Below are 26,766 nucleotides of genomic sequence, written 5' to 3'. Positions count from 1 at the left end.
GCAAACAGCTGCTGGCGCCGCTGCCACCACCGCTTTGGCAACAATTAAGAGGCGAGGGTCCCTCTTGAAGCGCTCCCGTCAACAAACCGCGCCTTCACCTGAGCGGCGACGACGCCCTCTGCCGACCGGCCGCACGCTGACGTAAACCTGAGAGAGAGAGAGCGCCGTCACGTCTGCTTTTGACGGGCGCCGCGTCGTGACAATAAGGCACGCGGGCGACCGTTGCTGTCACGTGTTCGCCCCAGCGTTCCTTTCTCCGCCCCCGCCTCCCCCCCGCTGTCTTCTCGCTCCAAGGCGACTGAGACGCAGTGCGGCTGAGGGAAGGGAGGGAGGGAGGCGCCATGGGAGAAGGGGCGGACTGCGGCGAGCTGCCGGACTTCGAGGGGCTCGTGCTGGATCTGGGGCAGGAGAAGCAGATGAAGTGAGTCTCCTCCGCCCAGCTGCGCTGCGCAGAGCCCCGCGCAAAAGGGGCGCATTATTACGCCGCTGCGCCTCGTTTGTGACTGGCAGGAGCGCCAGAGTCCGCCCTAATTATAATTACAATAATAATAATTGTTTGACTGCTTGAAGGAACTACTTTTCTACATGTGCTCTCACACACACGGTGTCACCTGCGCCCTGTATTAATAACGATATTTTGCTGGAGCGTCGAAGGGCTTCGTTTGCATTCATCGGCCTTACCAACAACAGCCTTCAAGGTAGACAGTAGGATGCCTCTATATCGTGAGACAAGAGTGAGGCGGAGCGGGAGAGGAATGGTGGCTTCACCTCCCCGAAGGACCTGCTGGGTTTATCAAAGAGGAGAAGTCTTGAATCCACACCTTCCAAACGGATTGTAGGCATCTGGCCAATTACACAGCTCTGCAAATCTCAGCGTTTGACATCAGTTGCACATTTTTTAAACATTAAACGTTCCATGTTAGAACATGGATGGGTGGTGTCTAGCTTCTGCCAACACAAGAGGCCACACCACGGAATCATGTGGAGGTTAGAGCACAGTGTCATTCATATGAACTTGTCTGTCAGCTTATTTGTGACTGAAGCTCATTTTTTCATGTAGCGATCACCAACTGTTTTGGGGTGAATTCAGTGTGCCAGATACCATTGTTATCACAGGTCTTCTGTGAAACCAAAGTACGCTGTACACCACAACACTCAGGTGCCTTTTGGGTTATTTTTGATATGTTATAACCCATGCTAAGTATTGTTATGGAAGGGTGGGTTATAAATGTTAAATACATGCTGCATTCTAGTTAAGTAGGGTTCCAAGGTGTGGAGACCCTGGGAGTGGGATTGGAATGAAGCAAAGGATACAAGAGAAGCAGCTCCATGTGCTTGCAGAAATATAATACCAACCCTCCAGAATCATGCATCTAGAATATGGCAACACACACTAGACTGGGCTGACCTTGAAGATGGTTGGGAAACTGCAACTACCGATAGTTCAAAACGCAGTCACAGGAGTTTTGAATGGTACCTTATGAGGATTTGTTCCTCAGTGTAAAATCCCCCAGTTATCATATATATTGCCTTCTGTACACATCTGGCCTGTCAGCCAAATGCAACCCTCTCTATCTGGCCCTTGGACTCTCCCCAAGCCACGACTCCTTTCACCAGGCCACAGCCCTTATGAGGTCTGCTCTGCACCCTGCTTTAGTGCTGCTGCCTGGCTGGAATGTGTCCTAGAACCATTTACAGGTAGGTAGCCGTGTTGGTTTGCCATAGTCAAAACAAAATAAAAATTAAAAAAATTCTTTCCAGTAGCACCTTAGAGACCAACTAAGTTTGTTCTTGGTATGAGCTTTCGTGTGCATGCACACTTCTTCAGATACTGAAGAAGCTCATACCAAGAACAAACTTTCTTGGTCTCTAAGGTGCTACTGGAAGGATTTTTTTATTTTTTTCTTAGAACCATGATAATGTCTCTTCCTTGCCTGGATTGGGGGTGGAGGGGGGGTGAGTGATGTAGAAACCTCTGGTTCTTGTGGGTGGAATGTAGCCTTTTGTACAAAGGTAACAGTCCACCTGTTGTCCATCCACTTTTGCTTTTGAGCCCACCCACCATTTCCTTGCTGCCCACCCCTTCCCCTGCTATCTTAGAAGGTCTAAATTATGTCACCTTGTATTTCACCCTTCCAGAGAATTGCTAGCCTCTCGTGTTGAATGAATACATCCGTACGAACTGGAGGAACTTACCAGTGTTGAGGATGAGGTAGACTAATTCTAGCTTCTGTGAATGTACAAAAGCCATGTGTTGACATCTAATTACAAGTCAACCAACAAGTCGCTCCAGGCATTGATATTAAATTGCCTTTTAAGTGCCAGACTCAGCTGTGCTGCTGATCCAAAGCATACTGTTGCATTTTTCTCACTTCCATGAGTAGCAAGAAGCTGCAGGAACAGCAGTAAGTGGGTTTGGGATTCTTTTGGGGGAAATAGCACAGGAGACTTGCAGCATTTTTGTAATATTTATTTTATGAATATTCAGCAAAAGTGGGGGCAGATACAGCAGATACACTAATACACATCAGTTCTCTAGAAAGCCCCTGCATGACAAGGTGCTTCAGGCCCAGTTCTTAGCACTTGTTCACACATACCCTCCCTAATTCTGCCTTTACCTGCCTGTTCCAAAGAAGTTCCCAAGTGATGCTGTTCTCTCTCTCTCTCTCTCTCTCTCTCTCTCTCTCTCACACACACACACACACACACACACACAAGCTCTGATGATTTCCCCATTCTAAACACCCAAGAGATCTCTATCAGGAAATATCTTAACGGTCCATGGTCAGAGCTGGTGGGAGTTGTAATCAAGCAACATCTGGAGGCACCATGTTGCCAACCCCTGTCTTAACAATTAGCTACCAGAAAGAGACATCAGCTGGCCCATCTTCCCAGCAAATGGAATCTGCCAGCCATTTGTAAGGATGAAATTGGATTCAGGTTTCCAATGTGTGGGGACAACAGCTCACTTGCTCTGGTACCAAAACCATTAAGCATCCTCTGCCAGTAAATAGTCAACCTGTCCAGTTTTTAGCAGGGAAAGAAGTCTTTTCCCCTATCAGGTGCTTCATTCCTTTTTGCTGCCCCGTGGAGCACGAACCTATGAGATGTTGTTCTAGCATGTTATGGAATTTGGTAGCCTTGTCAGTTTGTGCTGCAGATGAAAATTTTATCAAATTTCTCAGAGTTTAAAACAAACCATTGTTAACCTTAAATGAATCATACTGAATTGCAATTTATTTTTGCTTTAAGACAATGAATGGAAAACCAGATATGAAACCCAAATAGAATTGAACAGACAGTTAGAAAGGCAAATTGGCCTTCTCCAGGGAAAAATGGAGCAAGTTCATAAAAGCCCAACAGGTATGGCTTAAGATTTTTTGTTTGGCATTGACAGATATTACAAACATTCTCTGTGCTTGCATATTGTTGATCAGAAGGCTCATGGCATTTTTTTCTTATTTGTAGACAGATTAGCATCTGTTCGCTCCTTTGATCAAATGCATGTGGTAAGTATGGTGGCATTTTAACTGAACAAATGTTAGTAATTCTACTATATTCTACTATATAAGGAAATGTATGTTTTATATTGCAGATAGATTGGTAATCTTGAGACACATCTACTCCCCTCTCGTTCTGCCTTGTAGCATTTCATTGAGGAGTGGTTTGGCTTAAATATTTGCTGGCTTTTACCATTGAAGTGCATAATTGCTGGCTTTTACCATTGAATTGTTGTGCTTTTTAACCACCCCAGCTTCTTTTGGACTGTTCCCATGACGGCTGTAGGAAAAGCCTGCATGGGTTGGCACCCAGCCCATGGTGAGACAGTCATATGTGATCACTGCTCTGTGTACAAATTGGTTTTATAATGCATTGGCAAATGCTGAGAATAAACCCTGTTTCTTAGGACTTCTTTATGCATTGCTGGGTGGTGGGTATATCCTGCTGGCCTATTTGTTTAAGAGACTTTTATACTGTTTATAGAACAATTGTTTCACAAATTCCCAATACCCTTATCAATAAAATTTGACAACTAAAACCAGCACTGGACAAATGGCCTAATTTCCAACCAACATCGGGCATCTCACCTTAGTCTCTAAACATTATTTTTACAAAGGGGTCTGCCTAACTTCCTCTAGAATTGAATTGCAGAGGGCAGGGATACTACAGAGAAAGTCATGTTTCTTTTTTCACCATCCTGATAGATTTTGCTGGTGAGCATGTTAAAAGGTCAGATCTTAAGGTATAGTTAGACTGATGTGGGTGCATGCTGTCCCTAAGATAACCTGGTCCCAAACTATTTGGCTTTAAAGGTCATCAGCACCTTGAGTAGGGCTTGGAAACACACTGGCAACTGGTGCAGCAGTTGGAGTATCAGCAAAACATGATCTAATTTCCTTGTCTCAACTAATACATGGCTGCATTCTCTACCAGCCGTAGTTTCTGAACCATCTTCAAAGGCAGCCCCATGTAAAGCAAATCAGAGCAGTCTAGTCTGGCAGTTGCTAGTGTATAGATACTCATGGCATGATCTGGACTCTCTAGAGCGGGTCACAACTAGCATGCCAATTGAAGCTGTTTACAAGTGCTCTTGGTGGCAGCAGCTACATGGGCTTCCTTGGTGAGAAGCTAACCCTAACTGCTAATGTGATTCGGGGGGGGGGGTGCAATCTCATTAAGAATCCACTGAATTCCAGTATCCAGAGTAGTCAGTTTCTCCACCCATGACAATCTGGAATAAACTTCAGTGATACAATGACTGCAAAATGCTGAACATGCATTAAACTTGGACTCCTGACACATATGCAAAGAGGAACCTCCCACCCCTAACCCTAAATTAGAGATTAGAGAAGCTAGGGAAACACCTCAAATGACCTGCTTTGGAAGACAAATTTGCCTGTTTGTATTTTTGTAATACTTTTAAAAATATGAGAAAAAATGTTTCTCTCAAAGGATACAATATTTGCATTTAATACTGGAGGTGTGGATGAAGTATTGTCTTTTGTTTGTTTGTTTGTTTGCTTTTGTTTCAAATGCTTTTGCTGAAGTCCAAGGTTAACATAGGCTAAATGGAGAGCTGGCAGAACCATTTAGAAAATCCTCTGCTTTTGACTTGGGCAAGATTAGAAAGGGTGTTCAGAGCTTGGTTAGATAAACTCTGGGACTGTACCACTTCTTAGGCTTGGGAGTGTCACTGGGTTTGGTCCCTGGAGCCTTAAACATCCCACTGCCAAATCTTTTGGGCAGTGATTGCTTTGCTCCTTGTCAGCTGCAGATCTTGGACTTAGAACAGGTGACATTTTAAGCCAATTTAAGATAGTGTGGCAACATTAGTTAATTTAGAACTCTTAAGGAAGAAGCAATTTTTCCTGAGATTTCTCTAAGATAACTTATTATTAGTTGACCCCTTTCCTAATCAAACTGAATCCAGTTTGCCTTCTGCCAGTGACCATCATTTATAACAGGAGAACCAAAATAGGCTATTCTACCAGAACTTGGCTTTCCCCTACAGCTTTGTTTAGCCTGCAAAGGTTAATATGCTTGAGTTAAAGTAATAAGGTAATAATAAGAAAAATAAGATTTAGGTATCATGGGGACAGGCATACTGAAATCAGAGTAGAATTTTTAATGGTAATGAAAATGGTTGGGTGACAAATGCAGGAGCAAATTGGATTTTCAGTGTGCAATTGCTGCTAAAGGTCATTCTGTTTGCTCTGTCAAAGAGACATCTTTCTGGGAGTTGTTTTTTTCTCTGTGCCTTTTACAGTCCATTGTTATCTATGTATAATGGTGTTTCTAAGTATATCTTTTTAGCTTGGTTTCTTACCCAAAGTGGTGGTGGAGTAGAACCAATGAACATGATTAGGTGCAGCAGGATAGAACTGATAGGTGTAACATACAAGGAGAATCTGTGTCTTTACATTTCAGGGTAGATATTGAAACTGCTCCCTAAAATCAAGTGGCAGCTTAGTGGCATCCCTGCTGTCAGCTCTGTTTCATTGGCACGTTCTTTAGTGCCCCATGTGCTTTATTTTATACTGGCAACAATTATGAAGCAATCAAAATGCAATTCAGTGGAAGCATCATTCACTGTGAATTTTGCTTTCTGCAAAATTAGGAAGCCAGCATCATTTCATCAAGAAAGATTTCAGAGAATGAACAAAAATTTTCTTCAGAAATTATTTTTTAGCAGAGGTGGCCTTCTGCCATGTGACAATACCTGCATGACAACAACCTAATAGAAAGATCCTGATAGCCACTTATAGCCACTGGTGAAAATTGCAGGGCTTTCATAAGTATGATACATGTAGTTGAGATACCATTTAGCAACATTTCTGTTGGAACAATTGAGGAAGTTGGGGCACATGATGTAAATTATAGTGGATATCATTCATTCTGTAACCCTGCATCCATACCAGTTTTCCTATGGGAAGCTACAGAACTTGGGTTTCAAGATTCAGAGACAGTAATGATTCTGAATTCAAGTTTCTGTGTTTGTGCTCGGGTCTTGTTAGCAAGTTTCCCACAGGCATCTGGTTGGTCTCTTTGAGATCAGGATGCTGGACTAAATGGGCCACTGGCCTCATCCAACAGGGATCTTATATTCTCAAGATGAAGGAGGGTGGCTGTGGATAATGATGCCAGCATCATTTCTAGTGGTATTTCTAGTCCTTGCATGTGTGTCATATGTATATGTAGAGAGTAGTAGAGAGGTGCTAAGACTGCACGCCTAACTTAATTTACCTGGGAGTAGGCTCCATTGAATTCAGCAGGACTTGCACCTGAGTAGATGTGGGCATATTTGTGCAGAAAAGGGCAAATAAGAGATCACAAGAGCATGCCAATTTACTTGTAAGGAAATACTCCAGTTTGCTGATACGGATGCCATTTTTTATGAGCAAGTTGACTTACAGGGAAACTCTCCCAACTTGCCAGGAACAGCATCCTTCTTTTCAGATTCCGCTCGCATTCTGGGGCAAAGTTCACAACAAGGGGCATCATACTTCTGGGTTAGCGGTGCTCATAACTCACAGCGTTCGCAAGAAGGACAGCATGTAACACAAGGTTCCACTGTACTGTATAGGTTTACAGTGGTACCCCGCAAGACGAATGCCTCGCACAACGAAAAACTCGCAAGACGAAAGGGTTTTGCGATTTTTTGGTTGACCCGCAAGACGAATTTCTCTATGGTCGTGCTTCGCAAGACGAGGCATTCGTCTTGCGCGGTACCACTGTAAGAAGAACCCTCCCGCTTGCGCTGGCCCTCCCTGCTTGCCGCTCACTAACGATCGCCCTCCCCGATCGAACTCCCTACACTGGCTTCCTCCTGCTCGCCCTCCGCGCGCTGCCCCATCGCAGTCCCGACACTGGCTTCCTCCTGCTCGCCCTCCGCGCGCTGCCCCATCGCAGTCCCGACATGGCTTCCTCTGCTCGCCCTCCGCGCGCTGCCCCATCGCAGTCCCGACACCTGGCTTCCTCCTGCTTGCCTTCCCCGCGCTCCCCATCGCCTTCCCCACGCCTGGATCCTCCTGCTCGCCCTCCGCGCGCTGCCCCATCGCAGTCCCGACACCTGGCTTCCTCCTGCTTGCCTTCCCCGCGCTCCCCATCGCCTTCCCCACGCCTGGATCCTCCTGCTCGCCCTCCGCGCGCTGCCCCATCGCAGTCCCGACCTGGCTTCCTCCTGCTTGCCTCCCCGCGCTCCCCATCGCCTTCCCCACGCCTGGATCCTCCTGCTGCCCTCCGCGCGCTGCCCCATCGCAGTCCCGACACCTGGCTTCCTCCTGCTTGCCTTCCCCGCGCTCCCCATCGCCTTCCCCACGCCTGGGTCCTTGCTCGCCCTCCGCGCGCTGCCCCATCGCAGTCCCGACACCTGGCTTCCTCCTGCTTGCCTTCCCCGCGCTCTCCTTCGCCTTCCCCACGCTGGATCCTCCTGCTCGCCCTCCGCGCGCCCCATCGCAGTCCCGACACCTGGCTTCCTCCTGCTCGCCCTCCGCGCGCAGCCCCATCGCAGTCCCGACACCTGGCTTCCTCCTGCTCGCCCTCCGCGCGCTGCCCCATCGCAGTCCGACACCTGGCTTCCTCCTGCTTGCCTTCCCCGCGCTCCCCATCGCCTTCCCCACGCCTGGATCCTCCCGTTCGCCCTCCGCGCGCTGCCCCATCGCAGTCCCGACACCTGGCTTCCTCCTGCTTGCCTTCCCCGCGCTCCCCATCGCCTTCCCCATGCCTGGATCCTCCTGCTCGCCCTCCGCGCGCTGCCCCATCGAGTCCCGACACCTGGCTTCCTCCTGCTTGCCTTCCCCGCGCTCCCCATCGCCTTCCCCACGCCTGGATCCTCCTGCTCGCCCTCCGCGCGCTGCCCCATCGCAGTCCCGACACCTGGCTTCCTCCTGCTCGCCCTCCGCGCGCTGCCCCACCGCAGTCCCGACACCTGGCTTCCTCCTGCTCGCCTTCCGCGCGCTGCCCATCGCAGTCCCGACATGGCTTCCTCCTGCTTGCCTTCCCCGCGCTCCCCATCGCCTTCCCCACGCCTGGATCCTCCCGTTCGCCCTCCGCGCGCTGCCCCATCGCAGTCCCGACACCTGGCTTCCTCCTGCTCGCCCTCCGCGCGCTGCCCCATCGCAGTCCGAACCCGGCTTCTTCCTGCTCGCCTTCCCCCGCGCTCCCCATCGCCCTCCCCACACCCGGCTTCCTCCCGCCACCGCCGCTCACTACAGTACTGTAAGTAACCGCTCTCCCCGCTCGCTTTCCCGACACCCGGCCCGACTGTTTTTTCCCATAGGAACGCATTAATTAAGTTTCAATGCATTCCTATGGGAAACCGTGCTTCGCAAGACGAATTTCCGCAAGACGAAAGACTTGTGGAACGAATTAATTTCGTCTTGCGAGGCACCACTGTATTCATTAAACTTGATTGTAAAATTTAAAATTAGCCACCAGGGGCACTTCATATTTAAATATGCTAGGCTTTTAGGTCCCTAGTTTCAGAGTCTTTTAGCTCCTGACATAGGTTAGTGAGATACTTTACATATTGATCACATTTCAGGTAATGATAGCCACCTTGCAGTCCCATTGGTTTCAGTGATTACAGGGGCTTAAATGCTCTAGCTTGGCTGTGTTGTGCCATTGTATTTGTGTGGTTTATGTTTAATTGAAGAGTAGCCATGTTGTCAGTTTTACCACAAGCACCATCATGTGTACAGTATAAATAATTCCATATAGGTGCAATGGGACTTTTGTTACAGTAGCAAAATTAATCAATCAATTAATTAATTAAAATGCTGCCTCTCTAGTCTTAATTTATTTTCACTAATTGGTTGCAAATCTAAGTGCTGGCATCCATGAGCTTCACAGTTGTGGCTTATAATGTTAAAATATGTCATTAAGCCAGCTGATTGAGACCACCTATTGGCTTTTGAAGGAGGGAATGTTATTCTCTCTCAGATGGGATATTGCATTCAGTTTCAAATGGCAGGTTGACTAGCTTACAGGGGCTTCACAGTGGTTGTCATTTCCACAATGTGTCAAACAAATACATCACATCTGGGCCTCTAACCAGTAGAGAAAGTCAAAGGGAATTGAGATTAAAATAAATGTTGGTGGCTCAGCAGTTGATATGCCAAATTTTGGGGAAAACAAATTTGCAATCCTTTGGGAGGGGGCTTAATATTCATTTTGAATACTAGGGACTAATTAATTAGAAACGCTACTTGCATTGCTAATTGTGCAATATGCTATATTATCCAGAATGTGATTACTGTGTATGTTAGTGGCTTTAAAAAACCAGAGGCTGCCAGCAGCCACATAAAACAGCTGAAAATGGTTAAATCAGCAATACTGCAGAAGTGGAGAAACAGGGATCTGATGAGGCAATTGTCTCCTGAAACCTGAGATTTGCTAAATGCCAAAAATAAGATATGAAATCAAGGGAGCAGCCCACCAAATTATGATGCTTCACAGCCTTTTAGGTTGTAATCTTTTGCCCACCTACCTAGGATGAATTGATAAATCTGTCAATTTCAGTTTCTCTCAGTGTTCCTTTTTCCAAATCTTAACAGTTCACCCTTTCCATATCACTTTGTGATTTAAAAAACAACAATTGCATGAAATTTTGTACATGTGCCATGTAATATGCAGTTTTAATGCAGTTTTGCCTAATATACACATTTTGTAAGCAATTTCCCCTCATCTGAAGCACTTTCGTACATTGTTTTTATGAATATATGCATTCATAAAACCGGTCTTGAAAGACCTACATTGGCTCCCAGTACGTTTCCGAGCACAATTCAAAGTATTGGTGATGACCTTAAAGCCCTAAACAGCCTCGGTCCAGTATACCTGAAGGAGCGTCTCCACCCCCACCGTTCTACCCAGACACTGAGGTCCAGTGCCGAGGGCCTTCTGGTGGTTTCCTCGCTACGAGAAGCCAAGTTACAGGGAACCAGGCAGAGGGCCTTCTCAGTAGTGGACCCGCCCTGTGGAACACCCTCTCACCAGATGTCAAAGAGGAAACGAACTACCAGACTTTTAGGAGACATCTGAAAGCAGCCCTGTTTAGGGAAGCTTTTAATGTTTAATAGATTATTGTATTTTAACATTCTGTTGGAAGCCTCCCAGAGTGGCTGGGGAAACCCAGCCAGATGGGCGGGTATAAATAAATTATTATCATCATCATTATTATTGTATACTTTCTCCTTTATACACTTTTTCCTTTTTTTTTTTTTTGAACAGCATTGAAAAATTCGGAGAAGTACAAATTTTGAAGGATAGCTTGCTGCATTTTGGTTTGCAAATAGTTTTGGGAAGTGCAAATTAGGTAGGCTTGCACATTTCTCTCTCCTCCGTCCTGCTCTGTTCCTATTTGGGAGTAAGCTCTATTGAACATAGTGGGACTCACTTGGAAGTCAACATACACGTGATTGTACAGTTACGTATTCCCCACTTCCCTGAGTACCGAGGCATTACAAGGGCAGCCATTACTCCAGTTTGGTTTCCTTTGGAGAAAGGGCTCAGGGAGACTTAAGGCATTTCTGTAATAATTTGAGTTTATTTATAAACACAAGGTGAACAAAGGCGGAGGCACACAGCCTAACCCATTTACCAGCAGCAAATTCAACAGTCCTACATCTTCTGGGCAAAGAAGGCAGCTTTATACCCATAGAAAGCTTTAGCTTAAAGCTCCTATAGATCTTTCTTTCTCTCAGGAGCAAATTAGCCATGATGTCTGTCACATAGTTGTTTGCACTTGGGTAGCTGATTATTACAGTATAAATAGTTGGGTGCAGGGAAGCCGAACTCAAACCACAACTATGATGTTTGAGGAGATGAAAAGAGAGGCTTTAACCCTGCCCACCTCCATAGCAGTCCCAATCAGAATCACCTCCCCATCCATGCTTGCTATTTACAATAGGAGGAAAGCGTTAAATACATTAAGCAAAGAGGCTCCATTTTACTGGTGCATCTTGATGCTTCTCCAATGCAGAAAGAATATCTCATTGCAGAATGTGATGTTCTTTCGTATCTTCACCAATTCCTCAACAAAGGAGTAAGCTACTTCAAATGGCAGTTACATTGGCAACATTTTGGATGGCAAAATAATATTGTTTGTTCTTTGGTTTACTCATCAGCTCTTTTAGTGAATGTATCTTGTCTCTGAAGCAAAATTGGGATACTCACTGGTAAATATTTGTTTAGTTCACAGTTCGCTTTCTCAAAACCCAGGAGAGTTGTATGACAGATGAGGCTTATACAGTAGCTCCTGACATGTTGTCATTCTGCCTGCACTACAAAGATTTCTTTTCCCCATTTGCTTTGGGGAGACAACACTTTTGTTTTAGGGATTCTCCCCCACTCTGAATCAAGAATAGAAGGAAATTTCATTCAGCCTACATTTTAAACTGCAACCTATTTCACAGTTCCCAGATTTATACGCTGTGTGGAGCATGGTTGACAATCAGATTTTGTTGACAATACACTTCTGTGTATTTAGTGATACAGTTTTGGTGCAAAAATGCATATTTTACATGGAAATGTGTACAGAAATGCATAAATTACATATTTTAAGGAAAAATGTATAGAAAAACATACATTTTTGCATGCTTTAGGGGAGAGTGCGAACAAAAATGTGCATGATTTAAAAGAATTCATGCATTAAAAAAATCCACAGGAAATGAGACAGAACAAACTGATGATTGAATGCATGCAAAACTGATATTGAACAAACACACATATGAATTGACCAACATTCTCTCCGTGACTGTTGGTTTATATTACAAAAAAGAAACAATTTTAAAAAACCTAAAATAACAACAAGTAACTTCACAAAATCTATTACAATACTCAAAACTACTGAGTGAAAGGCCAGGGAACAGAAGATAGACTTTGCCTGGTGCCTAAAGTTACCAAAGTAGGAGCCAGCTGAGCTTCCCTTGGAAGGGAAGAAGGTTGTACAGGCAGGGTGCCACAGCATAAAAGGCCCTTCCTTTCTCTGGACTACTGATGGGACCTCACGTGGAGGGTCATCAGATGACCAAAGCAGACAGGCATGTTGATATGAGAACACGAGTTCCTAAATGTAGTTATCCTTTTTCTACGTAGATCCATTAGTTTGACTTAAATCCACTGCCATTCAGTTCTACTGATTTCTAGGCTCTAGTATATCCATGGTGGAGGTTCTTCTTCGAGAGAATCATCCATAAATGAAAGATGCACACATGACTTTGGTGTTTATACAAGAAGAAAAAGTAGTTTTCATCTTTCCATCCTGTGTGTTACTTCCTCTAGAGAAGATTAAAGTTAACAGTCAGCTACCCAAGCCATGGGAGAATTGTCTTGCAGTCTGTGGCTCTGGTGTCAGTTTTTACTTCAAAACCAGCAGGGGATTTATTGTAATATGTCAGCATTTTTAAAATAACATGCCATCTTTGTTCACTTCTCTGTAAACTGTGCTCTCTGGGTTTTGTTTTTTTTATATAAAAAGAATACTTCTCTCAGCAAGCTAAAAATGGACAGCTCTATTGTGGAACTAGTGTGATGTATTTTAATGATCATATCCAAATAGCTCTTCTACTATATGCTGTTTACCTGCTCCCCCCCCCCCCCCATATAACCTGTACCTGACTCCATAGAACTTGCAAGAATTTCTGCAATGAGCTTCTTGCAGTAGTCACATCACAGTGAAAAATTTTCAGTGCAATCTGATGCATGCTTCCTCAGAAGTAAGTCCCACTTTGTACAATGGGCCTTACTCTTTAGCTAGTAAGAGTGCAGTCCTAAACACATTTACATGAAGTAAGTCCCACTGAATACAATGGAGCTTCCTTCTAAAAGATCTGTATAGGAGAGCATTGTTGGGATACATTTTGCATAAGCTGATTCCTACCTGTTTCCACGGTGATAATGGAGTGGCCATATTGCTTTATAATCTGGAGCTTTATGACACATAAACATCGTCCTCTTCATTTTAGAATGTTGAGATTGGAGGTTACACAGGAGGCTTTCTTGTGAAGAACTTTCAGAGCAGTATCTTGCATAGTGCTTTGCATAAGATTTTTCTGGCACAAGCTGCCTTTGCATAGGCTTGACTGAAATGGCTTGCAGGTCAAATGGAGAAGGCTGATGGGCCTAAATAATAATATAATAATAATAATAATAATAATAATAATAATAATAATAATAATTTTATTTATACCCCGCCCTTCCCAGCCAGAAAACCGGGCTCAGGGCGGCTAACTCAATTAAAAATCACAGCAATTAGGACCATGGGCCAGAGATTTACCACCTTGGTTGGGACTGAGTGGCAGGAGCTTTCCAGGGTTTTAGAAAGGGGTCTTTCCCAACCCTACCTGGACATGTAATGGCAATCCATTGTTTTCTACAATGTGAATGAGCTGGGGCAAGCTTCTGGTTCACACACACTTTCCTCTCCTTCTCTTCCATGACCGCAAGGTGGAGCTCAAAAGTTTTTTTCTTCCAGTTTTAAGCCCAGTAAGGTTCTGATGATGTCTGAACTTGCAAGTTTTGGAGCCTGCCTTGTTCTCAAACTATAGTTTAAACTAACTGTAATTCCATCAGGTTGGGCATCACAGGGAACCGTGGTTGTTTTAGAACCAAGTGGAGGTTTCCACTCTCCTCCTCTGGTGGACAAGAGAGGAAGAGGAAATGCATAAGCTGAAGGCTTCCTACAACTTGTTCAAGTAGCAGGAAGCCATAGTTTACCATTGTGTCTGAACTGAACCAGTGCCTAAGACTTTTGAAGGAGAGGGAGTACTGACAAAGAATTATGTAAATGGTACTGAAAACGATGGTGCCAAATCAGCAAGAAGCTTGTAAAGTGAAATAGGTCTGTGCAACTGAACCATGATCTTTCCTACCCATGGCATTTACCTAAACTGGAGTTACAGAAAACACAATTTGCTCAGTTGGGGGAGGACAAGAATCAAAGTGAGCTGCAAGAATCTCATTAAGACATTGAAACTTTACAGTGCAGAACTGATAGCAACATATGGCCTGTTTTGTCTTGTCTTCATCTTTTTGGGCAAGTCAGCAGGAGACTAATAAACAGCAGGAAGAACAGTGACCGCAATTGCTAAGCATTAAAAGTACACATCCATAAATTCAGGATGGTAGAAATTGTCATCTTCTTTTTTCAGTTAGTGAAATAACAAGAAACTATGTATAAATTGTTGATTTTATTCTATTTTATTTTGTACCTAATGGCAGGATTCTTAAATCAATTTCTTAAACAACTGGGAGAAGAGAGAAAAGTCTGCAGAACCAACTGAAAGATTACGAGCTTCGATTGGAACAAGAAGCAAAGGTTTGTATTTTGCCATAACCAGCACCTCAAATACTTTAGAAGTTTTTATTTGCTGTCTGATATGTTGTTGTTTACAACACTGATGAAAAGAATACGAGAATGAATATATAAATAAATCCTGAACTATGCTTTGCTTTAATCTTTTGTCTGTTCTTCTGTTGTAACTACTTATCTGTTGTTTTGGAATTTAGGCTTACCATAAAGCTAATGATGAACGTCGTGCATACTTAGCCGTGATTTCACAAGTAAGTCCAAAAATCTCTGTAGCCTGATGAGAAAACATTTTATCCTAAGCTGATCATTACTCTTTTCCCGCTGGACTTTTCTTCTCTATTTTAAGCTGATTTGCCTCCAAGCTAGAAAACTCTGCAAAGCTAAGTCTGACTCAGCTGGAATGCTAGAAAGGGATGTTAATCACTCGTGCCATCTTTTTGCCCATGTCGAATTAAATGGTTGAATCTGTGCTTCCACCCTTGACAGCCAATTGACTACTTTGTTCCACCAGCAGCAGCCTCATTTCTGTACTGCATTAAGTTTTACTGCTGGTAGACAGGTTCTCTACATATTACTTCTTTCTTTCCCAGCTGCAATTCTATTAAAAATAAGTCTTTGTACCACTTAGAGATCATCATAAGGTGGAAGATCTTCAGTTACATATTTTCATTTTCTACATCAGTCCTGACTAGATCATTGCCTCTGAGTAACCAGTGGCTTTTGTTGGCTCATTACTTGAGTTTAATTAAACTTTAAATGCAAAGACTTCCAGTCCTTTACAAAATATTCCAAAGACTTGACTGTTTGGAAGGAGGAAAGATGATGAAGTATCCCATTTTTAAATACATTTTCCCCCCTGTCTGCAAAGCCTGATAACTAAAATTACCTGGGGGCCTGCCAGTCTCCTGTCTAAAAAATGTTACTGAATATGTTACTCTATTCAAATAATATGTCTGTTATGCTGCCTTAATTTTCCTCAAAGTGGCTTACAAAACAAATCCATACAAAAACATAGCAGACTAACAATCCTAACTATGTCTACTCACAGGTCAGTCCTGTTGTATTCATTGGGGCTTAGTTTCAGGTGAGTGGAGTTCAGATTGCAGCCTGATTTGTCCCATTTATTTCAATGTGTTTCAAGTTCAGCTATCGTATTATAGATTGGATGCAGACTCAGTGGCATAATAAAACAACTGCAAAACATAAAACTGCAAAAGTCAGCATTATAAGAATAGCACTTGAAAGCAGTAATATATCTGAAATACCACTAGAATCCAGGAGGACAGGATGGTCTTCTCCTGATGCCTAAAATATAGCTATGGAGGTACCAAGTGAACATGTCTAGTGAAGGAGTTTCATAGTTTGGGTGCTACCAGAAAAGGCTCTCTTGCCAGTATGTTAGCTTCCAAAACCACAAGTAGGAAAAGGATCTGTGGAGACATGAAAGTGGGAAGCTGTCATATATTGTACCAAGTCAGACCATTATTCCATCTGGCAGTGGCTATCCAGAACTTCAGGCAGTCCTACCTGCAGATGCTTTGGATTAGACCTGGGGCCTTCTGCATGCAAAGCAGATGCTCTACACAGCCCTTCCCCAATCAAAGATGGTTTTAATTGACAGGCAAATTCATATTGGAGAAGGTGGTCCTTTATATAATGTGGCTCATTCACGGTCAAAAACAGCACTTTGAATTGGGGCTGGAAATGGACATCACAGGCAACCTGATGAGTTTCAGTATTATTTTAATGAACTTTTCAGAAGGAAGCTGTTGTAGTTCAAGCATTTACGTGAGCGCCCTGCATCGGCATCAAGCTGCCTTCAAATAGATTTCCCCTGGCCAGCCCTGTTGGTGTGCCTTCCCTGGTTCAGGCTGCTAAACAGATTTAGCATTTATGTATTTATTTAAATTATTATATATAGACTGCTTTTTAAACAAAATCTTTCCAATTATATGTGAACATGCCTGTGAACACCCAGGTGAGTGACTGAAAAATATCCAGTGTCTCAGAATGGAGCATACTCCCTGTTTCTCTCACATGTGGCACATATTACATAAATACATCCATAGTGTGCACACACAAAAATGAAGCTTGTATTCTGCAATCCTAGATTCATATTGTGACTGCTGTTGGAACTGTCATCTTTCCTCAACCCATTTGAAGAGGATTTGATAGCCCCATAACCCAATATTTGGTTCAGCATGCCACTTGGCTTGCTGTGGATTGATGTGCTGCGTTTTGACTTTTAGGTGCAAAGTATCTCATTTATTAGACTCCTTTAGTAATCAAGAGTGACTTGGATTATATATGACAAATTCCACCTCTCCTAGTAGCCTTGAATTACTATAAGCATTTTGGAGGTGCATCCAGAGTTCCTTGTCTTTCAGGAGAAATGGATAAATCATAATTTTTTGGAAGTTACTTTAGCTTGGGAAGTACCTTAGCAATATTCCCTGGCATGAAGTCAAGTCAGCAAGGATGATGATGATGATGATGTATATATAGTTTGGAAAAGAGTCTCCTTATATTGTTTGAAGAAAATTATTCCTTAAATAGTATTCAAAGTAGTAGCTTGGCATGATGCTTTGCCTCTACTACAAACAAACAACTGTCGCTCAGTTCATTGTGTATCAGCGCAGAGAAAAGGGAAGGCTGCAATTAGCCATGTTTCCATGTATTTAAGCAGCAGGCAAATGGTTCACTCTATAATTATCTGTGTCTTCTGGAATGAGGTGCCATTGCTGAAGAACAACTTTGCCTTGTTTGGCTAGCTAATAATGATGCATTTCTGTTTTATAACAAATACACTGTTTAAGGAGAATGGAGAGGAAGAAAGGAAGGGAACAAATAGGAGGTATGTGTTCACTCATGGGCACCTAGCTCCCTATTCAGCAAGACTTAGGTTAACCATCTTTGGAAACTATTGGTGCAATCCAGAAAAAGTCAGGCATCCCCTATGTCCTTTTGAAAGTCAGTAAGATTTCCCTTTGAATTTTTCCATGTTTTAGGTGGAAGGAGCAATGTTTTCAGCTCTAGTAGTATTTGCTGTAGCCTCTGGGATCCAAATAGATTCTTCCTCCTCATTCCTCTTATTCACAAAGAGTTTGTAGATTTCACTGCTAAAGGGCAGTTTGGAAATTATACAATACGATTACTAAAAAAGCATGTAAACTAGAAAGCAGATGTTTTAAAACAACACAAGCATTTCCCCCCTTTCCAACACCATGATGTCTAAAATCATGTTATGATTTTAGATACAGTGGTACCTCTGGTTAAGTACTTAATTCGTCCCGGAGGTCCGTTCTTAACCTGAAACTGTTCTTAACCTGAAGCACCACTGCTTCCTCCTGCTGCCGCTGCGCCACTAGAGCATGATTTCTGTTCTTATCCTGAAGCAATGTTCTTAACCTGAAGCTTTATTTCTGGGTTAGCAGAGTATGTAACCTGAAGTGTATGTAACCTGAAGCGTATGTAACCCGAGGCACCACTGTAGTAGTCTTTATTTGGGATCACCAATAAAAGCACACTTGTGCACAAGTACTCTTAAGATTCAGATTGTAATAGATTTATCAATGAAACAATCCTGTGCCATTGACCAGCAGTCTACTAGCAGGAGCGGTCAGTTGTTATTGGCATTATAAGCATATGCATAAGGCTAAAGTTTCAAGCAGCTGATTTCATTCATGGGTTGATAAATAATAGTGTTTATATAGCACTTTCTTAAGTTTTCTGCATGCACTGTCTCAGGACTACTTCAGACATAATACCCAGCACTGAGAATGGCCTTTCCATCTGAGGAGCCCTGGACTTGCATGCTCCCTCTTTACCTTATATATTCTATTTATCACATTGATGTTGAGCTGGACAAACTTATTGACAAGGCAGATATGACAATGGCTCACCTCTCCAAAAGGGTATGGGAGTATGTGGTGCTAACTTCCAGTACCAACACCAACGTTGGGCACGGTTGCTTTATGGAAGTGAGTCATGGGCAACTGCAGCCACCAGGAGTGACACCTCAACGCCTCCATAGGCACTATGTTAGGAAGATTTTGGGTATCACATCATAGACAGAGTCTCAAACAAAGATGTGCTCTCCCAAGCCCATATTCCAGGCATGTTTGCACTCCTGTCTCGATGACGTCTACACTTGCTTGGTCATGTCCACAGAATGGAAGATGGCAGGATCCCATGGACTTGCTATGCGGAGAGCTGGCTTTCAGCACCAGGTCATTGGCAAACCAACTCTGTGTTACAAAGATGTCTTCAGAGCAGGCGAAAACAAGCTTACTCCATCTTCCATGTGACAGGCCTTTAGATGTTTGAAGATGACTATCCTATCTCCTCTCAAACTCCTCTTTTCCAGGCTAAACATACCCAACTCCCTCAACTGTTCCACAAAAGGCTTGTCTCCAGACCACAGTCTGACACTCTTAACCACTACACCATACTGGCAATTCCATCACTCCTTTCCTGGTTTGAAGCAAGCAGTAGTTGCTGTGTTATCAGAACTGACAAAAAAGGCTTGTGCTTGCCCTGCAAACCAGGATTGAAATTATGGTTTCTAGGAAGATGTGGTTATGTCCTTAAGTACTCATTTTTACAGTACCAAATAATTGTGGTATTTTGTCTTAACCAGGTGTCATAAAAACTGAACATAGCATGCAACTTGCATGCCACTTTGTGTTAACAGATCTCTGCCAAATATGTCTGTAACATTTCCAGCTTGCATGTAGAAGCAGGAATGAACACGTATTTACTTCTGCAGATTTCAGGATCACTGAAACCGTCAGAGAGGCAGAAAATGGATGCAGTAGAAATGAAGAGGGAAGACCAACTTATGCGGTAAATAATATATATATTTTAAACCCGGCATGTGGTTTTAAGGAACTTGGGACAGCCTATGTTGTGATTTACCATTTTATTAACACAATATTGTCCTGGTTTGCATCATGTGGTAAGCCAAATTATAGCTTACCACAACTGTGTGAATGTGCTGGCTCCTGGAATCGAGTTTGCAGCCACTTTGCTTTTCCTCAGTCTTTTTTATTTATTCATATGCCACACTGAACTAAGCCAAGGTTTAGCATGCCCTCTGAACCAGGGCTTGTGGTAAAGCTCTCTCTTTGTTAACCATGTGCTAAAGCCAGGTTGGTGATGGCTGGCTTATTCCAATGTAAAAAATGTAACACATCACTTAGGGCTTATCCACACTTCCTCTTGTTCCACTGCTTTTCCCAGGGGAAAACTGCTCTTTAGTGCTCAGTTGGAGCAAATGATAATTTGGGTTTTCTCCGGACTGACGTTTGCCCTGATTCAGCACTGAAGCACAGTTTTTTCCTGGGAAAGGAGCAGGGTAAGAGGAAATCCACTTAGATGCATTTTTTCTAGGCATGGAACAAGCAGAAGTGTGGCTGAGCCCTTAATGTTTATGACAGGAGTGCTGAACTACAACTCCCATCACCCCTAGCAAGCATGACCAGGGATGATGGGTGATGTTCAGCAACACCTGGAGGGTTGAGTGTTCCCCACTCCTTGTTTATGAAATGTAAGTGAAAACAAAAGCTATAAGTCTTCTTGGGCTTGCTGGTCTGGTTGTACAACTCTTTGGATTCTAGCACATATTTTTATTTTAAATATTAAGCGAAATGGTCAGTTATCCTACTTATCCCAAGCTCTTCCTGTCCAGTTTCACCCGACTGAAAAATCTGAGCAACAATTTCTACTTGATCTTTAATATTTTATAGATGGTGCAGTTCTCATTTATATAATAACATGATAATTTTAACATGGCATTATGCCATAGTCTAATTGCTTCAGGTAGATTTGTAAAAGTCAAACTCAGTCTTTTAATTATACAGGTGCTGCAAAAACCTTTCCATGTTATTAAATGTTCATAATGAACAGAGAGAGCCAAGCCATTTTGAGGGGACTGAGGATATAAAACTGTTCTGCTTTGTGGGGCTTGTGTGCCAAGTCTGAATTTAGAACAAATAATTGTTGCAGTAACAATTGACTATAGAACCTAGAATAAAGTATCCCATTATGAAAACCAGATCCTGCTGTCTCATTTTTATAATCTTTGTAGTTTGGCACTCCGCAGATTAAGGGCTTATTAACTGCTTTGTCTTTTTAATTAAATATATCAGTTTAATAAAACAATAATATGAAGGGATTAGTGCAGGTGACATCTTCTGATTATTCAGTGAAAATCAATATTTCATGCCTTAATAACTTAGATCAGTGGTGGCCAACATGGTGCCTTTCAGATGTTGTATACTACTGCTTCTAGCATCCCTGGCCATTGGCCATGCATGCTGGGGCTGATGGGAGTCCAAAACATCAGCCAGACTCTACATGGTCACCCCCAGGCTTTGATGAACAATTCATTTTCTGGAAAACCATATTGAATATGGTCTCTGATCCTAGCAGTACAAGCAGCAGTGGTGTGTGAGCAGGGTGGAGCAGCCATCGTGCACTCCCCACAATTGTGCTGCCACTCACCAAGACAGGGACGGTGTGGGGCAAGGCGGGCAAAGTCAAGATTGCTTTGGCTTGGTGGCGGCAGCTTCTCCGGTGCTGTTGTCACTCCCCTCCTATATGTTGCACTGCTGAGTACAACTAACAATAATCTAAATGCTGGACACCTTCGGAAATGCTCTGAATTATATCTGTTGCCAGTGTCCCAAGAGTTACTTAGTGCTGTCTCTTAGTGCAGACCCAGGTCATCGAGCCTGAGCTGCCGCCTGCCATGAAACACCGTTGGCAGGATTGGCACCAACAGCAGCAGATAGGTTCTATGCTTATGATCATATTTTATTTTCTTGTTAATTATGTTGTTGTAAAGGTATGTTTTACATTTGACTGCCTTTAGTAACATTTTCTTTTGAAATGTTGAAGGCAGTTTTGTTTTGGTTAGCTTTGCTGTGTTGAATGTTCTGTAGTTTACTTCCTTTGTAATGTTTTATTGTGAAATCTTTAAGATAATATTTTAGTTTTCTGGTAATTATGTTGCTTTGAATGTATACTTTATAATTGCCTTTCTTCAGTAATGTTTTATTCTGGATGATTTTGTTTGATGTTTTAATATAATGTAATGTAAACCGACTTTTTCTAGAAAAATATAAAGCAGTGTAGAAATGAAATTAATAATACTTAATACAGAATTGGGTCTTTTTTCTTGAAACAGGAAGTCAGTGGTCCAAACCACATATTGTTTGTGAAATTTTACTTGGTTCTAGAGCAGGCCACTTTAAAAAAAAACTGGCAGTGATCTACCTACTAAATTGACCAAAATTGTTGAGCTTTTTTGAGGGAAGAAGACCCAAAGATGTTGAGCAATTGACCGGTAGATCGTGATTGGCCAGTTGGACATGCCTGTTCTAGAGGAAGTGGCCATAGGCCCCCTGTTCAAAAAACACAAGTTAAAAGGTTGTTTAGGCTAGCTGGACTCACTGCATGGTTCTTTAGATTCTGACCCACCTTACAACTCTATTAATCATTCACATTTATCAATGGGTTGTTTTTTTTTAGCTCTGCAATAATTAAATAACTGGGTAGCAATCTCACATAAAGCATGTTTAAATTCTCTTTCTGTGTGAATTTAATGGCAGCTGCCATAATTCTATTAGATTTCCAGTCCTTTGCTTTCATGAACAAATTCACATAATTAGATCCATGTGGAATCTCTCTTTTTTGAGACAACACGTAGTGGTGGGGCACTAGGCATGTGTGGTGGTATAGTACATGTGAACATTTTTTTTAAAAAAATATCTGCACCCCAGGGACTGACCTGAAAACTTCCTCAGGATGTGGAAGACAGTTATTTGAAGTGTTTTAGGAAGTGATAGCACTCTTCAGGCAAATTTCTATATCTGCTGTTAGAACAGTAAGGGGTATTTTAAGTGATAAGGAAAGTTCCACACTCAACATATAGACCTTGATGATGCTTATGAGCACCATGCATAGGCCAATCAGAGTCAGCTTCCTGACTGTAGGAGGAAGATTTCCTGGATGATTCACTTTTAAAGAGGAGCTTATACAATCTTCTCCCACACAGTTCATTCGGAATAAATGCCACCTCTTGCTTTTCTATTTGCGATCGCTAACACAGATTAGAATCCCAATAATGAAAAGGGGATGGGGGGGGGGAATCCATCTTTACATTGTTCTTTAACTACCCCGACACCAAACGTTTATCTCCAATCTACTAAAACCACATTTTTCTATTGTGTCAGTGTCAGCCAAAAGTGAATCAGCTTTAGGAAAAGAGTTTAAAATTCCCATGTAAACTGGCTGTTAGTTTAATCTGATATATCAACTAAATCGGGAATCGTACTGTGCTAGTTCATCGATTTCAAAAGCATACCATGTGATGGAAAATCCACAAGTGAATTTCACTCATTACACTGAAAACTATTAGTCAAAATGTCAAGGGCATAACTTGCGGCCATTTTTTATCAGATAACCTAGGAGTTACCACTGCAGTCTGCCTGTATTTCCTGTGGCACCCGTAAAAGGTCTCAGTTAAATATCCGCTCAAAAATCTACAGTGCATGAGAGACTTTGCTCTTCCTGCTTCTTTTTTGTTTGCACTGGCTCAGCCTCTTTCCTACAGCAGCCATTTTGTGTTATGCCACACTCCCCACAGCAACCAGTTTGTGACCAGCACCCACTGACCCTGAAAAGTTGAGGACCCCTGAGATAACATGTATTCATTGCCTTTCTACCAACTTTAGAGAAAGACAGACAGTGAGAGTCTTTCTTTCTCTTGCTCCTTCTGTCTTCCTCCAAAGTATGGCATGGAGGTAAGAATGAGACCCCCACTACTGCCTGAATTAATTTTATTATTACACTTGTGTCTTTCCCCAAAGAGCTTAGAGTAGCATACATGACCCTTCATCTTACCTCATGGTTTTTTTTTGGTGAAGATAAGGTAGGCTGAGAAGACTGCAACTTCTCTGTTGTATGACAGAGGACATGGGGTGGGGTCAGGCTTTTGCTTTTGGAATGGCGATGCTTCCCAAGTTCTCTGAAATGTATGGAGAACTCTGGGTCTCTTGTGCTGTGCTGAACAACAGAATTAAATGTAAGGTCCATCATTTCTCTTTCTCGCTACAAATCTGCCAGGTGGGTGCCTTTCTCTACAATGTAAACTGTGAACACCCAACTTCAGAGCAGTGCTTTTCAATGGAAAGTAATGCAGAATGCTGATGGGTCCATCTTTATGTTTATGTAGGCTGCATATTCCCTGGGAAGATAATAGAATATGTCTAGCCAGCTTCCTTAATTGTATATGTAAGGGCACAGAACTGAACACTGATTCTAGGGAGAATAGTTCCTGCAGAGAACTCTTAATTGGACACACAGAAAACAATTTCTATCTCTTACAAAGAAATAATTGATACCAGTTATTCCCAGCTTGAATCATTTCTGGGTTTTGTTCAAATGTTCAGCATCCTATTGATTATCATATAAATTGTATCATTCCAAAACCATGGACTGGGAATAATTATTGTTAAAGTGTTCTTATTACTCTCCAAGAACATCTGATTTGGTATACAGTATTTATTAACCCTATTTTTTAAGCTTGGCAGCCTACTTACTCTTCAAAATCTAGGAAACCATATTTTTTATAATAGCAGTGACAGCAGTGTCTAGTAGTAGTAAGGATTGCCAAACAATTTCAGTTTCTGCAGCTACATGAGCAAGTTTAATTGTGCTTTCTGAATTCTGTTTGTCCTTTATGTTTCAGAGGAAAGTGCAACATTCCAAGAAATCAACGAATATTGGACCCAAAGAAAGGACCAATTAAAAAGACTGCAGGAGTCAAGCATCTTCCAAAACTGAAGCTCTGATTTCTTATTTCTGGGTCTTTTAGTCACTTGTTCTTCCTTTCCCCCAATAGAAATTGTAGTGAAGTGCAAAGTATTATTTTGATACATATTATATTAAAAGTAACCCTCCTCTTCCTAATCCCATTTAGGAGCAAGCAAGCCTGATTGACTCTAGTAGATTTGCATATAAGGAAATGTCTGCATCACCTGTTTTGTGCATGACATATTAATCAATGTAATGAAAAACCTGGTGAAGTCTGCAGCTTGTTGTGGGATCTCTTCCTCATTGTCCTTCACTTCCAGGGGTGGTTCCAGATATGTGTAATTTAGCAGCAGTTAATTGTTGTTCTTCCACTTCAAGGTGAATAAGCAGTGTATCATGTTAGGTGGGTGAGCATGGTTTCCACAAAATGACCTCAGTGGCCAAATGGGGAGGCTTGGCAGGCCAGAAGGTCATACCCCTGCTCTAGTACAAGTCGTATGATTCTATAGCATGTGCAGTGAAGGAGCAAAGCACAAAACAGGCAGAAATTTAAAGGCCTCAGTTTACCTCCAGCCCTCAGAGGAGCAAACTGCTCCCAACAAATTCTTCTTGGTGCTGCAACAACCAACCAACCTTTCTCAAATGGGTTCCTCCTTGGGACCAGAACAGGACAAAGCTTTAATCAGGAAAACAGGGGAGAAGGATGATTTGCTCACAACAACATGCACCTAAAATATAGCCTATGATTAAAATACTGATAACTTTCCCACAATTTTGAACAAGCATTACAGAATGGCCTCTAGCTTTGTTTTGCTGCCACTGCTCAGGTGTAACGGATGACGGCAGTGAAGATAATCTTTCTTCTGAATAGCATCCTGCTGAGGTTTCCCAGCTGGTTCAGAGACTAATAAGAATAGTGACTCATCTGTTCTGTGCAGTGACAATTTTGCTCTATTCTTTCCTCAGCCTCGACAGACCCATTGGTCCATCTAGCTTGGCATTTTCTATTCTAGCAGTAGCTCTCACCAGAATTTCAGGCAAGGCTGTTTTCCAGACTTAAATCAAGATACCAGGAATTGAACCTGCAAATTTCTGCATGCAGAGCTTGTGTTCTGTCCACTGAGTTACAGCTGATAGATGGTGTGAATATAAATTCATGTGCTTTAGATCCTTGTCCATCATGGCTGTGAAGCCCAACCAAGAGGAGCTTGTTGAGTCACAGGCTAAATTACAATGCCTCACTGGAAAAAGATATATCCTGCCTGTTTAAAAAGAAATGAACTTGTCCCCTTAAAAAATGAAAAGAAAGGCATATTTGAACGAGGAGGAACTAGCCAGTTGTAGGCATTAGCACAAGTTTCCTTTTTTGAGAAAGTTGGTGGACTGGGTAGTAGAGCAACCCCAGAGGTTCTTGGAGGATGCATGTTTCACACACTTAAATTTGCTTTTGAGAACATGTTTTAGAAAGAAATGCAGCCATGATGAATAATCTGATTCTGGGGATGGACAGAGTACAGGCTTCCCTGCTTATCTTGTTGGATAACTTAGTGACTTTTGATTCTGTGGAACACATCTTTTCCCTGAACCATTTAGAACATCAGGTAAGACTTACTTTCTTGTAGTTCTATTTCCTTTTCTCCGTTCTCACTTGAAGAGTAGCCCCCAGGGGAGTGAGGCCTTCCTTGTTAGCATTGGGGTTTGATGTTCTTCAAAGCTCAGTGTTTTCACTGATGATGCTTAATAAATGTATGAAACTGCTGAGAGAGATAACTTTGATGTCCGCAGTATTGTCCAGAGTTTCAGCCCTGCACAGCCATGTCCAAGGAGGTGCAAGGACCTTGAAGACCCAGAATGTACAGCACCCTTTTTTTCCAGCCCTGCAACAGCTGCTGTGGATGCAAGCAGGCCAGAGTGCAATGGGAGGGGTTTATGGCAGCGGCCCCATTGCCAAGATGATAGCACCAGTACACAGCAAACCGGCCATCTCAGGAATACATTCCCCAACATCCTTAGCCAGCATTGCCAAGGGATGATGGCGGTTTTAGTGCAGCAACATCTGGAGCCCCTACACTGGGGGAGTCTGTGTTAAACCATGGTCCCCATCTCCTTGAATAATCATGTTCAGTGATGTTATGGAT

At 42.7% G+C, this 26,766-nt stretch overlaps 1 protein-coding gene across 1 annotated transcript; it reads left to right on the top strand.

Annotated features, from left to right (window-relative positions):
- Nucleotides 1-192: 192 nt before the first annotated feature.
- On the top strand, nucleotides 193-24,907 carry LOC117045080 (coiled-coil domain-containing protein 169-like). The gene is given in 9 exon segments (XM_033145862.1): nucleotides 193-421; nucleotides 571-698; nucleotides 3,253-3,363; nucleotides 3,469-3,518; nucleotides 4,435-4,463; nucleotides 14,755-14,815; nucleotides 15,007-15,060; nucleotides 19,578-19,654; nucleotides 24,564-24,907. Coding segments are annotated over 9 exon segments (693 nt in total). The 5' UTR covers nucleotides 193-341; the 3' UTR covers nucleotides 24,667-24,907.
- Nucleotides 24,908-26,766: the final 1,859 nt, after the last annotated feature.

The sequence above is a fragment of the Lacerta agilis genome, chromosome 4 (assembly GCF_009819535.1).
Source record: "Lacerta agilis isolate rLacAgi1 chromosome 4, rLacAgi1.pri, whole genome shotgun sequence".
Classification (NCBI taxonomy): domain Eukaryota; kingdom Metazoa; phylum Chordata; class Lepidosauria; order Squamata; family Lacertidae; genus Lacerta; species Lacerta agilis.
The sequence above is the reverse complement of the archived record's forward strand: the minus strand, read 5'-3'. Positions and strand labels throughout refer to the sequence as shown.